The sequence below is a fragment of the Martes martes genome (genome assembly GCF_963455335.1).
Source record: "Martes martes genome assembly, chromosome: 1".
In the NCBI taxonomy this organism is placed as follows: Eukaryota; Metazoa; Chordata; class Mammalia; order Carnivora; family Mustelidae; genus Martes; species Martes martes.
This window is the reverse complement of record NC_137888.1, coordinates 84,268,541-84,287,443: the sequence shown is the minus strand read 5'-3', so window position 1 is coordinate 84,287,443 and position 18,903 is coordinate 84,268,541. Positions and strand designations below refer to the sequence as shown.

The 18,903-nt window shown below is 34.5% G+C and overlaps 1 protein-coding gene across 1 annotated transcript in view; it reads left to right on the top strand.

Moving 5' to 3' along the window:
• The window catches only part of IFT80 (intraflagellar transport 80), a 95,621-nt gene that overhangs the window by 26,886 nt on the left and 49,832 nt on the right, over nt 1-18,903 (top strand). The window contains exons 5-6 of the mRNA XM_080797091.1: nt 104-193; nt 934-1,071. Coding sequence (XP_080653217.1) covers nt 104-193; nt 934-1,071 — 228 coding nt within the window. The remainder of the gene's footprint in view (nt 1-103; nt 194-933; nt 1,072-18,903) is intronic.

The following is an 18,903-nucleotide window of genomic DNA, read 5'->3' as shown; positions in this document are numbered from 1 at the left end:
TTCTTAAAAAAAAAAAGAAAAAAAAAAGAAAAAGCAAAAGAAAACAAAACTTTCTAGTGCTCTTGAAGGTATAATTAAATCTTTTTTTTTTTTCCCCTCATAGTGGAAAGCTCATGATGGCATTATTCTAAAAGTAGATTGGAACTCTGTCAATGATCTGATTTTGTCTGCTGGTGAGGACTGTAAATATAAGGTATATGATTTTTGAATTTATCATCTGGTTGAAAGAATTAAACTTAGGTGAAAAGTATTTAGCAAATAAGAATATTCTTTTAGTCTTTCACTTTAGCTGTATCTTTTAACTCAAATAATTCGGCAAATTGTTATTTTATAATTTTAAGTGGTATTTTAAAGTGTTGACTTTCTCATTGACCTATCTTACTGACCTATAGAATTTGATTTAATGAGCAGGAACAAATAAAACTCCTGGTTTTACTGGTTATTTAAATTAACTCAAGTGAAGTTTTAAAAATCAATCTTACTGGTTTATTAAATGTTGTTCAGCTTCAGACCAAAATAATTTATACTATAAATAAGATTTAATGTATTTGGAGTTAGAGGAAATTTAACTGAAATAAATACTTTTAGGTAAAGTTGATAGAGCACTTACTGACCAAAAATTTTAAGCAAAAAATTGAATATTTCAAAAGTTTGTTGTTAAATTTAAAAGGACTCAAAATGTATAGGTTGTATGATTAACCAAAGATTTAGTGAAATTGGAAAATTATTACAATGTTATAAAATTTTTTTTGAGATATTTAGGTTTTAAAGAATACAGCTTTTCCCCCTTATGTGATAGTGAAGACATTTAATTAGTTCTATTATAAAGTGTTGATTTCTAAATCTCTAATTGATACCTTACTGTTAGGACAAACTTTTTTGTGATAATATGGTGACTATTATAAAAGATTTTTTAAAATTTGGTTTTTTTAGGTATGGGATAGTTATGGCCGCCCTTTGTACAATTCACAACCTCACGAGCATCCTATTACCTCAGTTGCCTGGGCTCCAGATGGAGAGTTATTTGCTGTTGGATCATTTCATACTTTACGCTTATGTGATAAAACTGGGGTAAGTTATAATGGTGAACAATCACAGATGTACTGTCATAAATGTGATTATGCATAACACACCTGGTTCTCAATCTTTAAAAAAAAACTTCAGTGAATGCGTTTGACTGCATCTTTCTGATTTGCCTTCTGAATATACTACTTCAATCAATTCCAGATTTATGGGACCATATAAACTCTAAGTTGAATTTGAAGAATGGGTACATTCTCTATTATTTGTTTTTCTGGAAATACTGATTTTAAGCATGATTATAGAAGATGGTGAAGTAGCTAAAGTATTAAAATTTATACCCAATCAACATGGAGAGTTCAGTTTTTGAACTTTTTTTTAAACTGTTAATATGTTTCATATAGAAATTTTAGTTGCATGTTTTTGGCATGGAATTAATAGTAAGTTTTAAAAATGATCATTTTTAAACCAAAGGAGTGGGGTTTTTGTCAAGAATTCATGTTTGCATACATGGGGGACCTTTTCCTCACAAGAGAGTATATATACCCTTCTTTGTACAAATTCTGTTTAGAACCTAAACAAACAGCCAAACTCAACAACATTCACCCATTGAACTTGAATAATGAGTTACTTCATCAGTGTTCCAGAAGCAGCCGTGATGAGTGGGGTTATTCTGTACTATTCCTAACTAAGAGGAAATCACATAATTGTTCTGTGGCTTATTTTCCTTGAATGCTAACTAAGACCATTAAGTTAGAATTATTGAAGTTTTACAAATGATCTGCTTTATAAGTTTTCTATCACATAAAATATGAAGTCTGGCTTCATATGGCTTCAAAATATGCCTGGCTTTAGAAGCTCTCTGAACTGTAATACCATAAAAGCCATTCAGTCTTTCCCTCACAGCTCCCTAATTTGTATCTGTGCTCAGATTAGGCTCATGAATCTTCTCCGACCCTAACATCCTCACTCATCTTTTCCTTTCTGTGGAATGCTCTCACCACTGTCTTATGCTTACTGAATTCTACCCATTCTTTAAGGCCCATATTGTGTTTGACTTCATTTCCTCATACCTTCCACAGGTATTTATCTGTTTTTCTAACTTCCTCTCATATAAAGTCTCTCTTTTTTTAGTTATAAATTAGGATGTTGTATCAGATAATCTCATTTTCATCCAATATTTCAGTGATGATTCTAAGTCTATAGAATATGTACTCATTCTCACAATGTATTATGCTTTTATATTTTCCATTTTCATTTTATGTATGTTATTGTTGGCTCCCTAGATAGTTTATAAGATTACATAGGTCAATGGTTCTCTATTATCTATATAACACAGTAGATACTCAATAATTCACTTATAAGTCGATTTAAGCATGATAATTTTAAATTGCCATTTTGGGGTACTTGAGTGGTTTAGTTGGTTGAATATCTGACTCTTGGTTTCAGCTCAGATCATGATCTTAAGGTCCTGAGATCCAGCCCTGTGTCAGGGTCTATGCTCAGTGGGAAGTCTCCTTGAGGATTCTCCCTCTCCGCCCTGCTTACACTTTCTGTCTCTCTCTTCTTAAAATAAATAGATAAGGGTGTCTGGGTGGCTCAGTCTGTTAAACGTTTGCCTTCTGCTCAGGTCATGATTCCAGGGTCTTCGGATCCACTTCCACGTCAGACTCCCTGTTCAGTGGGAGTCTGCTGCTCCCTCTCTCTCTACCCCTCCCTCCTGCTCATGCTCTCTTTCTGTGTAGCTCTCTCTCTCTCTCAAGTAAATAAATAAAATCTTGAAGAAATAGACAAATCTTTAAATTGCCATTTTGATGAAAATATTTAAAAATTTAAAATTGTGGGGTGTTGAGTTGATTTGAATAACTGAATTAAAGATTTACTTTATTAAGCACCAAGCCTGTTTTTAGAATGTTAACTATTCTGGAAAAGTAAACTTTCTAAAAGGATTTTTCTTTTACCTTATTCAGACTGAAGAATTGTAACAGTTTTTTAAAGATTTGAGATTAGCACTTACATATATTTTCTTTTATTCAATAGATATCGCATGTATACTGCTCATCAGAATATTTTAGAAACTGGTGATAGAGAGATGTAGGGATTTTCACTCAAGTTGTTGACAGTCTAGTATAGAATCAGGCTATAAGATTCATAGTACAATGTGACAAATGCTATACAGGAGGATTATTTTGTGCAAGCACTATGAAGGTGTAGAAGAGCTTAGTTCTGCCTGTGAATATTGATTGGAGAGCTGAGGCTTGAAGAATTAGTAGTTCTTCAAGGAGACAAGTTGGGAGATGAGAGTTGCAGTCAGAAGGAACCTTTGGGTATCCAAGTATGGTGCCTTTTATGCAAGATTTTGCATGGGATAGTACCAGGAGATAATACTGAAAAGATATTCTTGGACCAGATCTATGTTTGCCATGTAAAAGAGTCTAGCAATTAAAAATCAAATTATTTTCTGTGAAACACTCATAGGAGTTGCTGTAGGGTAGAAAGGAGGTGAGGAGGCTGAACTCCTGGTCATCCTTTCCAGCTGCAACCAGAAACGCTCTACATTAATCAGTTTTTCTATTTGAGCATCCAATATAAGACTTCCTTTGAACAGCTAAAATAATGAAGTTGGAAAACTGGTATGTTAGTCAGTAGAAAGCCATGGATGGTGGCTAGTGACATGATAATATTCAAATATTGGAAATATTGCTTTGCTATCAAAGGAACAGTGGTACAGGAGAGGGAACAGAACAAGCAAAGGCAAGGAATTATAGTCTGTTAGAAAAATTAAAAGTTGATTGGATTTTAATTTCTGGCAGTAGTGAGCCACTGATTCATTTTAAGTAGTGACCTTATTAGATTTAGCATTTTTGGGGAAATGTACTCTGAGATCAGCAGGAAGATTTCTAATTGGATAATTTTTGTTGATCTATCTTCAAGTTACTAATCCTTTCATTGGTTATCTTCAATCCTTTCATAAGCCTGTCCAGTGAATTTTAATTTCCTATATTATATTTTGTACTTCTAGAACTTCCATTTGGTTATTCTTTCATAGTTCTTATTTCTCTGCTGAGATTTTCTCTGTTGTTACATATGTTCAAAATGATATTTTCCATTAAGGTCTTGGTTATAATATCTTCTTTAAAATCATTATCTGCTAATTCTAGCATTTTGTCATCAATTGCCTTTTTTCTTGTGTCATTTTTCTTGTGTGTTTGCATAACTAGTAATTTTGAATAGTATTCTGAACATTGTGAACAATACATAGTAAAGATTCTAGATTCTGTTATGTTTCTCTAAAGAGCACTGACTTCTGTGTGTCTGTTAACAGGCAGTACCTTGACTAAACTCAAACTTTAGTCTCTGTCTTTCTTCTGGTGGAAAGATGAAGTCCCTGTGGCCTTTTTCTTTCTGGAGTTTTCCTGTTTGTTTCCATCTGCATGGTCACTGAGCTTTATCCTCTGACTTCTTGGCCAGTGACAGCAAGTTTCTATCTGAGATTCAGCCACAATTCCTGGCACCAATTAGGGTCTGTTCTTAGTTAAAAGGTTGGAAAAAAAATGGAAATTTACTCAATACTGTTTCCTTTTGTCAACCATTGACTCCTCTCAAGTTTCTGCCTGCTTTTTTTTTAAGCAGCTTTATTGAAACATAATTTATATACTAAAATTTTACCCATTTAAAGTACACAGTTCAGTGTTTTTAAGTGTATTCATAAGGCAGCCACCACACTCTAATTTTAAGAACATGTTCGTCTCCTCTAAAAGGAGTCTCATACTCACTATCAATCCCTATTTCTCCCTATCCAACTCCCAGCCTCTGGCAACTACTACTCACCTTTCTTTTTCTATGGATTTCCCTATTCAGGCCATTTCACATAAATGGATTAATACAATATGTGGTTTTCTGTGACTGGCTTCTTTCACTTAGTATAATGTTTTCAAGGTTCATCCACATTGTTTCATTCATCATCACATTGTTTCATTCTTTTTTTATGAACAAATAGTATTCCATTATATGAATATAACATACTATGTTTATCCATTCCAAATGCATCAAATTTTGATTATTATGAATAATGCTGCTAAGAATGTATATAAGTCTGTACAGACATGTTTTCATTTCTTTGGGTTTACTTAGGAGTGAAATTACTAGGTTAAATAGTAACTCTGTCTTTATAACTTTGTGAGGAACTGCCAAACTGCTTTCCAGAGTAGCTGTCTGTCTGCTTTTGATTGCTCTCCAGTCTTCAAGTAGTTGTTTTATTTCTTGTCTGGAGTGACTAGGTGTTATTTGTGAGAAGGCTAATCTGATAGTAGCTGTTCTACCACTATCATTCCTTACATACCAAGTTTATTTAAAATAATTGATCACAAATTTTAAAACATTAGGTCTGCATACTTGAGGGTTATGCTGACTACTGCAATGATTCTCAGAGGGGAGGAGGAGAGCTATCTGCTAGAGATTCTCTGTTCAAGAAATTGCGAAAATGACATGGAAAATAGCGAAATGACATGACTAACCAGTTCACAAAACAAATGCCAAGTGACCAGTAAAAACATGAAAGGATGTCCAATTTAACTCATAGATAGTATAAAATAAATAATATGTTTTACCTAATAGATTGAAAAGATTAATAATGACTTAAAAAACCTCAGATTCACTCAAGAAGAAGGAAATGAGCTATCTCATTTCTCACTGTTGGTGGGAACGTGGGCTGACTCAACCTTTTTAAAGGGTAGTTTGAAAATATATATCCAATATCAGATGTATATATCCCTTGACCTAGTAATCTCACCTCTAGGAATTTTTTCTAAAAAGATCATTGTACAAGTACACAAAGATGTATGCATAACAATTTCATCACATAATTGTTATAATAATAAAAATTAGAAATAAATGTCCATAGGACTGATTAGGTTATTATTTGATCATACCTAAACTGATCATACCTAAACCAGGTTATAGGAGAACATGTCATTCTGTAATTCCACTTGTGTAAAATTGTATACTCATATCTTTAACTATGTGGATAAAGTTGTACCCAGAACTATATTTGGGTTGTCTTTTCCTTCTTCATATGATTTTTTTTTTAGTGTGAACTTTAACTTAATGACTATGTATCAATTGTACAGATGCAGTAAAGGTTTTTAAAAAGTTCTTCAAGGGAGGGCACTTGGGTAGCTCAGTCATTAAGTGTCTGCCTTTGGCTCAGGTCATGATCCCGGGGTCCTGGGATTGAGCCCTGCATTGGGCTCCCTGCTCAGCAGGGAGTCTTCTTCTCCCTCTCCCTCTGCTCCTTCCCGCTTATGTGCTCGCATACACACTCTCTCTCTCTCTAAAATAAATAAATAAAATCTTAAAAGAACAAGACAAATGACTGTAGCCCCCCAAAAGCAACAATAACAAACCCTGGGGAGGGAGAAGAATCTAATTTCCGGAATTACCACATTATAATATTCAAAATGTCCATTTTCTTTTTTTTTTTTAAAAAGATTATTTATTTATTTATTTATTTGACACAGAGAGATCACGAGTAGGCAGAGAAGCAGGCAGAGAGAGAGGGGGAAGCAGGCTCCCTGCTGAGCAGAAAGCCCGATGCTGGGCTGGATCCCAGAACCTTGAGATCATGACCTGAGCTGAAGGCTTTAACCCACTGAGCCACCCAGGTGCCCCCAAAATGTCAATTTTCAACAAAAAAATTACAAGGCGTACAAAAGAGGCAAGGAAGTTTGGTCCATTCACAAGAAAGAAAAAAAAATAGAAACCATCCCTGAGAAAGCCCAGAACTGGATTTATTAGACAAAGAATTTAAGTATGCTTGAAGTGCTAAATAAAACCACAGATAAAGAATTACCAAAACCAGGGCTCTGGCTGGTGCAGTCACTTAAGCATCTGACTCTTGGTTTTGGTTCAGGTCATGAACCAAATGTTGTGAGATCAAGCCCCACATACTGCTCCATGTTTAGTGGGGAGTCTAGTCTGTTTGGGATTCTTTCTCTCCCTCTCCTTTGTCCCTCTCAACCCCTCTCCAAGCATACTCGCTCTCTCTAAAATAATAGAAATAAATTTTTTAAAGAAAAAAACCAGAAGAACGAAGTCTAAACAGAAAATATCAATAAATTATAAAAAGGAATCAAATAGATTATCTTGAACTGAAAAAAATGAGCAAAGAATAAAAAGTATATTGTAAATGTCTGCAGAACCCAAAAATATGATCAGTCTCTTCATGATACAAATAAAAATACAGTGTAATGCCACTTTTCACTCTTCAGAAAATGGGATAATGGGCCTCCTCACAAAGCGGTGGAGGGAGTATTGAGTGGTACAACTTTTCTCAAGTATAATTTGGCAAAATCTGTCTAGATCCTTGAAACTTTGACACAGCTATTATCCCTTCAAGGAAGTTTAAAGATGCATTGCATATTCGTTTGTTCATTTATTTTCATATTCATTCATTCCTTCATGAATATTTATTGTGTCTATTACATGCCAGGCACTTGCCCTAGGTGTTAAAGAAATAGCAATACACAAAATAAATTCCCTGCTCTCTAGAGTTTTCATTCCAGCAGATGAAAAGCTATACACAAACAAATAAACAGAATCAATATATAATATGTTAAGTGATAATAAAGGACATAAAAAAATAAGGCTGGGTAAGGAAGATGGCATTATTTTAGGTGAGGTGGTCAGGGAATTTCATAAACTAAATATACAGTATTGAGTTGTTAGTAAAATAAATTATGGTACAAGTAAACTACTTATGGAATAAAAATTAAAATCCATAGTACTATAATTTTTCCTTTCATTTGATAATAAAATTTTTTTACCTTTGATTTTTAATAAACACATTATTCAAATACATGAAATGGAAACTTTCAAGTTAAATTAGTTAGTATTAATAAATATACAGAATATATTATTAAATGGAACAGAATTCAAGGGAAAAGATATCTTTGGCCAGATTTTTAAATTAACCTACGTTATTGCTTTTATTAATCAGCAGGTGGTGCTATTGCTTGTGTAAGACAATTTTTGCCATTTTTTTTCACTGTTCTTGAATATTCCGTTAGTTATTATAATAAAAAGACTTCCCTCTGTTCATTCATTCTTCCATTCAATTAAAGTAATTGCAGCAATTCATCACCTGCAGTAACTGGTCTTACTGCTGCGTGTAACTTTTCGTTGTCAATTACGGATGTCAACACATATAATTTAAGATAGCCTGCAATTTCCTAATTCCTGGGATATGAGAGAGAATATTGATTTTAAAAATCATTAGTGTAACAAAGAAATGTAAGAAACTTTGCATCTATCATCTTTTCCCCCTAAACTTAATCTGTAAACACACACTTTTATGAACTGAATTCATCCAACTTGGCTAAAGATACATGCTTTTGAGAATCCTTTTAATCTAGTATATTTATATAGCAGTAGTAAAGAGAAAGGTGAGATTGGCATTTGGGAGGTGCTTTTGTAAGTTTTTACAGTTAAATCTTGTCTTTTAGTATAAATATTTCTTGTTGCGTTGGTGGGGAACTCTGTGCCTAAGCAGTTTGACAGAATACAGGGTAAAAATCGTCTCTTCTCTTTCAAGGATGTAAAATCCTGTAATGAATAAGTCAACACTTGACAAATGCATTCTCAATTGTTCTCTGTATTGGCTGTGCAGTATGATGGCATATTATATTTATTTTTTTAAAAATTTTATTTATTTATTAGAGAGTATGTGAGCAGTGGGAGGGGCAGAGGGAAAGAGAGACTATCAAGGAGATTCTGTACTGAGTGCTCAGTGTACTGGGGCTCAATCCCACAACCCTCAGGTCGTGACCTAAGCCAAAATCAAGAGTCAGATGCATAATCCACTGAACCACCCAGGCACCCCATGTTGTAATGTACTTTAATGTAGGAGTAGTATTGACACGGTTGTAGAGCCCTGGAGTCAAGATCAAGACTCCAGTGGTGAATTTACAGAGTTAAATGGGCTGAGCTAAGTGATTACCTCTTTCCTTTCAACTCCACCATTCTGTGATACGTCTTGCATGGCCATTGGAAATACCTGCTTGCTTCTTCTCATAAGTAGTAGTAGGGTGTTGTTTCTTTGTTTTATAGGAAGATTGTTACAAGGAAGAGGCAGCACTGCACATGGTATACTAGAAGTGGGAAAAACTCAAGCAGTGCTAGAGAAGTGTGGCTGATCCTATAACTTCAGACTTATTCTATATTTTATTATACTTGGATATAAGTAGCAGAAACCATTAAGCAAAAAGAAGAACTGGCTACAGGGTTACAGGGATATCTTCCAGAGTACAGGTCAAGGAACTATGCTTCCTTTGCTGTATGAGACCCTACTATCCGAAATTGGGAAATTCACCAAGCATAACAAAATCAGAGTTCTATTACAGAATTAATTTTTAATCTTCTTAAAATCAATACCTAACACATAGCAGGTGTTCCATAAATGTTGCATTTTAATGGATCATTGTACAGACAAAAGACGTTGTTTCGGTTTCTAATGGCTTACATTTACTTAACAGTATAATTCAATGACTTACATTGCAGCATTTTGACTAGATTATTCCTAGAATTGATCCATTTAATCAGTTTGGTTGATGTTTTTGAGAAAGCTACTTTAAGATTTCTAAATCTTTGGCTTTTAATTTGTTCCTTGGATTTTTCTATTTTAAAAAGGTTGAAGTCATGGTTGAACTCTGGGAAAGAATTCTTTGCTAAGGACACAGGCATATTCATTCATTCATTTAACAAATATTGATGTGTGCTAAGCTCTCTGTGATACTCTAGCTAGTCAAAGAATAATATTCATATATGTCCTCTAGGGGTAACTCACTCTCTATTGAGAGTACTGAAATGTAAACAGATAATTAAATAACATGGTTATTTAATGGCAAAGATTATAATTGTTGTGGGAGAATAGAGAAGGAATAGAGTATTGGCAAGTTTTTAGGTATGTCTGTACTTAGGATGAGACTAAATTTGGTTAAAGTAAGCTTTCTCTCTGGTCAAATACTTTAAAAACATTAAAATGTGGGTTTTTTTTTTTTAATAACTAGAGATCTTTTTTTAACCAATAAGCACAAATTTGATATTGCTTTTTAATGATTTTGGTACCTAAAAATCTAAATTTAATTATCTATGTCTAGAAGCACAGAACTTCACTTCTGATGACAAATGTTCTTTAAGTGTACATATGCTAAAATCATGCAAAAGCTCCTGTTACACATGGACCAGTCCACTAACTCCTTCTACACAGTATGTCATTGTTCCTTCACCCTCCCATTTGGAGAAGTGGTATAATTTCCTCTTCTACAATCTCTCTCATAGTATCTTCTGCATAAAAAAAAACCTCATAAACTAAACTCCAATATTCATACATTCTGATTAGTTAGTGCTAGAAATCAGTCATGTAAAAATTTTAAATCCTTTATTTTGATTTAAGGAAAGATATTATTTCCTTTTATTTCATCATTTTTAGTTAAATTATCTTTCCCTTCTGAACCTCTTTCCTTTTTATTTATTTATTTTTAAGATTTTATTTATTTGAGAGAGAGAGCATGAGAGGAGAGAGGGTCAGGAGGAGAAGCAGACTCCCTGCTGAGCAGGGAGTCTGATGAGGGGCTCCATCCCAGGACTCCAGGATCATGACCTGAGCTGAAGGCAGCTGCTTAACCAACCGAGCCACCCAGGTGCCCCCCTCTTCCCTTTTTAAAGAAATTTTGTAGATTTTTTTTTTCCAGACCATTAGGCCATATTAGTATCATCTGTTAGTATCATCTGTTTACATTTTAATAATCTAAAATTGATCCTTAAGGATTTTCCCCTCAGGATTCTAAGATGTTCATATTTTCTCTGAGGACGGTTCTGTTTCAGAGTCTAATTTTTTCATACTATCAGGAAATATTCATGAAAAAAATAGCTTGCTTTTTCTTAATAAAGATGTGCCTCAGAGATTTTGTAGGCTTGGTTCCAGACCACTACAATAAAGTGAATATCAGAATATAGCAAGCAAAATGAAACTTTTTATTTCCCAATGCATGTAAAAGTTATGTTTGCACTACGTTATAGTCTATTAAGTGTGCAATAGCATTATGCCTAAAAAAGATATTTATATACCTTAATTAAAAAATACTTCATGCTAAAAAAGGCTAACCATCATCTGAGCTTTCAGTGAGTTATAATCTTTGCTGGTGGAGGGTCTTGCTTTAGTGTGGATGGCTACTGATTGATTAGGATTGTGGTTGCTATCTTATATGGACTTGGTTCATGGTGCCCCAAAACAATTACAATAATAACATCACTGATCACAGTTCACTGTAACACATATAATATTATTGAGAAAGTTTGATATATTGTAAGAATTGCCAAATTGTTACACAGAGACACAAAGTGAGCAGATATGTTAGAAAAAACAGCATCAATAGACTGGCTTGTTACCGGTTGCCACAAACCTTCAATTTGTAAAAAATGCAGTATCTACAAAAGCCGATAAAGTGCAATAAAATAAGGTATGCCTGTATAATTTCAATGCTTTCTGTATAACTTAATGGTAGACTATTAAGTGCATATTTTGCTTGATGTCATAAAGCCATTTGATTCTTTTTTCTTTCTAAAAACAACTTGTTCAGTAATTTTTAAATCATTTCTTTTGGATATCCTTGAGAATTCGATACTGTGTGAACAATACCAAGATTCTACTATCACTTGGCGACAACATGATCAAATTATTATTTAGTTTCTTTTTAACTGTGAATGAACCTTTTGAAAGCCAAAACCACAAACCCCAAACTACTTGAAAAAGTGGTAAAAGTACTGGTTAATGTGTTTATGCTATATCTGAGTCTGAATCTTTAGAGAAAAAAAAACTTAAAATCTCCAAATTGGGGCACCTGGGTGGCTCAGTCCGTTAAGTGTCTGCTTTCTGCTCCCAGAACCCTGGCATGGAGCCCCAAATTGGGCTCCCTGCTCAGTGGGGAGTCTGGTTCTCCCTCTCTCTGCCCTTTCCCCCCTCATTCATGCTCTCTCACCTATGCTTTCTCAAATAAATAAAATCTTGAAAAAAATGATAAATAATAAAATCCCTAAATTGACTGCTATAATTTCACAGTAGGTCAGATAATGGGCCCCCAAAGATGTCCATACCCTAATCCCCAGAACCTGTGATTATGTCACCTTAAAAGGTAGAAGGAACTTTGACGATATGATTAAAGGTATGGACCTTTAGATGGTAGGACTATCCTGGATTATTCAGATTGGCCCAGTCTAATTGTAAATCCTTAAAAGCAGAGAATCTTTCCCAACTGGGTTAAAGGATGAAGGAGGAGGAGATTCAAAGTAAGAGAAACTCATTCTGTTGTTGCTGGCTTTAAGGATGGCGAAAGGGCTCCACAGCAGATGAATGCAGGTGCCTCTAGAAGCTACCAGTGGCCTGCACAGAAATGAGGACTTCCATCCTACAGCTGTAAGAAACTGAATTCTGCTAAGACCCTGAATGAGCAAGGAAACGGATCCTCCCCTAGAGACTCTAAGAAGAAATGTAGACTTACCAACAACACCTTGATTTTAGCTCAGTGAAAACAGTGTTGGATTTATGATCTATGAATGATTCTAAGTTTGTGGTAATTTATTAAAATAGTAATAGAAGATTGTGTCTTTGTAACTGAAGTTCAGGGCCATGAGTATGTGGGAAGCCTGGGGAAGGCTTTCACCACCTTATTGTTAACAAAATTTCTATTAGTTTTATTGCTTTGACTTGAGAAATTATTCTTTTCAGGCCCTTTTCCAAGTATTTGGCTAGTTGAGAGCAGATTTCAGACGAGAGAGTGAGGAGAGAGGTATAAAATACTATATTACACAGGGAGATGGCCCTTTATGGGGAGAATTTGGGTTGACCATAGAACACCATCAACATTCTGGGTATTTGGGGAGGTGCCAGAGTCAAAACCAAACTGGCCAGCCTTAAAATTTTTCAAGATTGCTTTAGAAAAAAATATTGCTAAACCTCTCAAAAGCATGCCCACCAACAACTGCTGTGCTCTTGCTCAGTGTCATAGTGCTTCTTTATAGGCAGCTCAAAGTAACATTGATGTTTTACTTGAATAACATGTTGTGAATACAGATCACATTTGTATTCTATAAACTTATTTTATAATTACTGCTTTTTCTATTGCTTTTTTCCTGTTCTTTGCTTATCTTGTGTTTTTAGAAATTATTTGTTCTTAACCAAGCCAAAATTAGTATTTGTTTACCTTTTCATACTCTGTATCCTAAGAAAACTGTGGTTGCTGCAATCAATTTATTGCTTTGAATTAGGGGGGAAAGATAGACTACTTCACCAGTATTGTGAAGGCACAAATAGTGATTAATATTAAACAGTTTAATTAGATAAACAGAAAAGCTTATATTTTGAGGAAATTAGCAGCAAAAAATCAATATAACAAAAATAATGAAAACAAAAAACAATATAATGTGATAATCATAACATACCAAAAAAATTAATATTTTCTTATTTGTATGAACCTGTGTACCTTTCAAGTCTTTGGACAGACTTTTTTTTTTTACTATTTTTTTTTCATTAGGTAATCTCTACACCCAACATGGGGCTTAGACTTAAAATCCTGAGATCAGTAGTCACATGCTGTATTGACTGAGCCAGCCAGGTGCCTCTGAACAGACATATTTTTACATGGTTATGATTACTGCAAATATATTTGTGTGTATCTTTTTACTTTTTAGTATTGATGTTGTATACTTATTTTAGTTCAATATTATGTTATGTCTCAAAACACTCAAACTATGAAAGCAAAGCATAATTTCAATAAAAATTGAAAGATAATGACAGAGGCAGCATTTATTAAAAATTAAGATATATACAGTATCTTATGTGTAAGCTCAGTAAATTTTTACATATGTAAATACCCAAGAAACCACCACTCACTGATATGAAAAATATTAACAACCCAGAAACTTTCACTGGATTTCCTCCCAGTTACTCACTCCTCTATTGTAACTGCTATTCTGACTATGTCATCATAGTTTAGTTTTGCCTGCTTGTGACTTTTATATAAATGGAATCATACAGTATTTTTACTTTCGTCTAATTTTTTTCATTCAACCATATGTCTGTGAGATTTATCTATGTTGTTGGGTATAGTGTCATAATTTTTGAATCTTTTCAAATCTCCCCATAAAACAGAAAGTAAGAATATTACCAACATTCCACAGACAGCCAGACAGCCACTACAACAAAACTTAGATGATATCATATTCCTACAAACTCCCAAATCCAAGTGGTTTTCCAAAATAACATTGACACGTAAACATAGTCTCAGCATCTGTGTGTGAGGAAGCAGAGGAAAGGCAGCTAGGCTTCTCAGATCATGAGAAAAGAACTCCCAAATTGCCAATAAATGCCTGAAAGTGAGACAGGCCAATCAGTTAAAATAGACGTTGAAACTGGACAGAAATCTGTAGGATCGTGGTTGCAGAACAGGATCTTAGTCCAATTACATAATGTTGCCAAAGATAATGAAGGCATGCAATAAATAGACAAACCCTGCCAAATAATTCAAAACAAGTTGAAGGATATTAAGAACAGCAAAAGCTATGAAATAACCATATAAATCAAAACTAGGAAAATTAAGAAATGAGGTGACTAGAGAAAGGGAGATTTTTAAGGAGAGATGGCAGGACTCAGAAGGGAATTATAAAAAAGGGAAAAATTATTACAGAAGTGAAGATGAAAATAGAAGGAATATAAGGCAAATAAACAATGGATATTGTCTTAAGGGATAATAGGAACTAAAATGGAAGCAAGGAAAGGGCAAAAGAGATACAAAGTTTTGATAGAAAATGATAGATACAGAAGGTAAAGATTCGAAGTATATATAATAGTAGTCTTCAAAGGACAAGCCCAACGTTATGAACAGAACAGATACTAAAAGCTACCACTCAAGAAAGATTTCCTCAAATGTAAGGGATTTAAAATTGATATTGAAAAGGCATACCAGATACCTAGGAGAATTGACCCAAATAGCCAACACTCAGATATATGCTTTAAAAAACAAAAACAAAAACAAACAACTATAGGAGTTTAAAGAAAAAGAAAAAAATTCTGTGGACATCCAAGGAGAAGACTAAGTCACTCATACAGGGGAGAAAATGAAAATGTCACTAGACTTTGATAACGACACTTTATGGTAGACTATAGGTAAACATAGGATACTCAAAGAATAGGTGAGCCAAACATTTTATATCTAGCCATTCTGAACTTTAAAGGTCAGAAGCAAACTGGTATAAACATATAAGGACTCAAGGAATGTGGTTCCCATGAGTATTTCAAGGAGTCTACTGGAGAATTAGCTTCAGATTAATAATATGACTAGGGTTATAGCAAAATAAGTACTGATGGTGAGCACAAGATTCATATTTACTGAGAACTAAGACAAAATAATGTCTGTGAAGGATACGGTATAGTAGGTATCAGCTATAGGTACACATTGCAAAAATGGGAGTAGAATGGAAGTGTATGAAAAGTAGAATAAGATTGCTTGCAGATATTAACTGGGAATAAAAAGATACTACTTAAAATCAGACACAGGAAAAAGGGAAGGGGGAGGATATCTCTTAATTTTCATGTTGCTTATAGTGGACAATTACCTAAAACAATTAACAAATTCCTTAATATTAGCAAATATCCAGTCACTCTTCAAATTTTTCAACTCTTTTCTTTTTCAGTTTGTTGAAATTAAGATGCAAATAAGATACAGTCATTGTGATTGATCTGTAAGTTCCCCTTCCAAATTTTTTTCCCCTTTGTAATTTTCTGTAGTTAAAGAAACTGGGTCATGTCCTGTAGTTTCCCACAGTCTGGATTTTGCCATCTGCAGTCTCATGGTGTCATCTAACATGTTTTGGCCGTACCCACCCTACATCTATATCAGATGTATCAGAGAAACTGTATCAGAGAAACTGGAGTGGGTCCATTAATCTATTTTAACAATCCCTCTAGGTAATTCTAATGCACACTAAAGTTTGAAAACCAGTACTTTCTGTTACTCTTCCTACTTTAGTTTGTTTGGAAGTCTAATAATAAAAAGTGAAAGAGGAAAAATTAGGTTGATGAATTTCTAAAAAGGAAAAACTTAGCATGTCTGACTCCATATTGCCTTGATTTCCCTTGCTTAGAAAGTTCTACTTAGCCCTGCACTCAGGCATGTTACAGATAAGGTTTGCAAAACCTGCTTTTTACCCAAAATCTAACTCACTCGAGGAGATGAGGAAGGATATACAGAAGCTACAGGACCAGATTCCTGTACTCAAAGATCAACTGATCAAAGACAAAGAGGATACAGGGTCTTTCTTTCCAAACAAAGTCACTCTCCTTGCCCCAACATCTAGCCTCTCAACTTAATTGCCCTGTCATGTGGTGAGCAGAGCAAGCTTGGACTTGGTAACAAATGTAAAAAAACAAGTTTACGCATAAATATGAGAAGCTGGATTAGAGGCCAAGACATGGGTCATGTAATTTTCTCAAGAGCTGGCAGATGAATTGGCAGGGTATTAACGGTGAGCCAGTTGTTAATGATAGTCTTAGACCAAATTACAGATTTTGCTTTTCTCGTAGAACAGTGGCTGTATGTTAAAATCACATAGAGAACTTGAAAAAATGTACCCAGATCCCATCCCAAGAATTTCTGGACTTAATTGATTCGGTCCCTGGGTTTTGTTATCCTTTATAAAAGCACCCCAGGTGATTCTAATGTGCAACCAGAGTTAACCAGTGTCCTAACTTTCCCATGCTTAAGAATCCCCAAAAGAACTCATTAAAAGTTTCCTGGCCCTCAGAGGAGTTGGGTCCATTAATTTACATTTCTAACAAGATCACAGGGAATATGCCTGGCCTGGGCATATCCTAAAGTAAGGGATAGTTGCGTTAAAGCAAAAGATAAGTGTTAAATGTTAAGTGAGAGGGATATTTAAAAATTCATCTTCACGGTTCTTACTAGTACTATCACTAAATTACATCTAGGGAGGCTGCCTTATTTCTTTCTAGAGTTTGAAACACAAACGTGAATATTCCATGGCATATTTGGGGAAGAGAAGAGGCTTAGAGTATTAAAAGTCTCTTTACTTTTAAAGATTTATTTATTTATTTGAGCGAGTACAGCAGCAGGGTTGGGGCAGAGGGAGAAGGAGAGAGAGAATTTCAAGCAGACTCCCCGCTGAGCGTGGAGCCCGAATGGGGGCTCAGTCCCATGATCCTGAGACCAGGACCCAAGCTGAAAGCAAGAGTAGGACACTTAATGACGCTTAACTGACTGAGCCATTCAGGCACCCCTAGAAGTCTGTTTAAAGCACAGATGATAAATAGATCCTTTTGACTTACCAATAATTATTAAATTTACCGACTGGACAAAATCACCTTATCTCCCAACCCCACCCCCCAAATTTCATAACTATTAAAGACCCATTCTTTGATGATTTGCTTGTGGTTATAGTTTTTTTTTTAGAAATTAATAGAGTCATCTAAAAGAAAACACTTCTTAATTTTAAATAAAAATATAAATATTTAATATAACTTTAATATCATGGTACTGTTATATTCTTTGAAGTTTGTTTTTAGGGATAAGTTGTGTGTTGCAGACATCATTGTTGATGAACCTTACAGACTGAAAGAAGTCAGAGAAATATAGGGTGATGATAGTATTATCTACACATTTCTTTCCAGTTTCTCCTTTTAGTTAGGATCGGTCATCCAGGGGTTCTTAGATACATTTTTCTATGTTTAATTTTAGTAAAATGTATCTTTCTGGCTGATTTGGTTCTTTGGGTATTTTAAGATCATACTTTAGAGTAAATAGGTTTAAGGGGCACCTGGGTGGCTCAGTCAATTAAGCATCTGACTCTTGATTTTAGCTCAGGTCATGATCTCAGGACTGTGAGGTTGAGTCCTGTGTCAGGCACCACGCTGGGCATAGAGCCTGCTTAAGATTCTTTCTCTCCCTCTGCTCCTTTCTGCCACTCCCAGTCCCTGCTCTCACATGCTCTCTCTCTCTTAAAAAAAGTAATATTTTAAAATATGAATCTGTGGTTTAAAAATAAGATCTGTGTTGCATCTACACCATGAGAATAGACTAGTTTTAGAATGACAGATGTGCCATAAGTCTAGTCCAATCTGTTTTGTATATTAACAATCAAGTCTCATTTGCCTATACCAACCACTTAATTTTTATGTAAAATAGTAGTCATGCAGGATTTCATAATACTGTTTGTCAAACACAAATGAGTTGATTTCATTTTATTGCCAGAAGCATATTGTTGGTATCCTTAATGTTCTTTGTCTTATTTTTAAAAAGATGATTTCAACTATTATATATATTCTTTTCTTGAACTTGCTCTTCTTAATTTTAGAAAAGGAAGTTTCTAACATTTTCATACTGCTAATGAAGTGAAAGTTCGTTCATTACCTTCTCCTTGATAACTTTTTTATAGGCATTTTATTTTTATTTTTTTTAAAGATTTTATTTATTTGAGAGAGAGAACATGAGAGGGTGAGGGTCAGAGGGAGAAGCAGACTCCCTGCTTAGCAGGGAGCCCAATGTGGGACTCAACCCTGGGATTCCAGGATCATGACCTGAGCCAAAGGCAGTCACTTAACCAACTGAGCCACCCAGGCACCCTATAGGCCTTTTACTTAAGCAACAGGTGGAGGTTTAAAGGATGGTGGAAGGGAGTTGAAAAAAGGTGTCAGTGAGTGGAAAGAGTCATTCAGCATACTTATTGTATATATGAACTTTATAGAGAATTTAAAGTCTTTTTTATAATAGTGTGAATTAATGAATCTTTTTCTATATCTTTCCCATTTTCTCCACA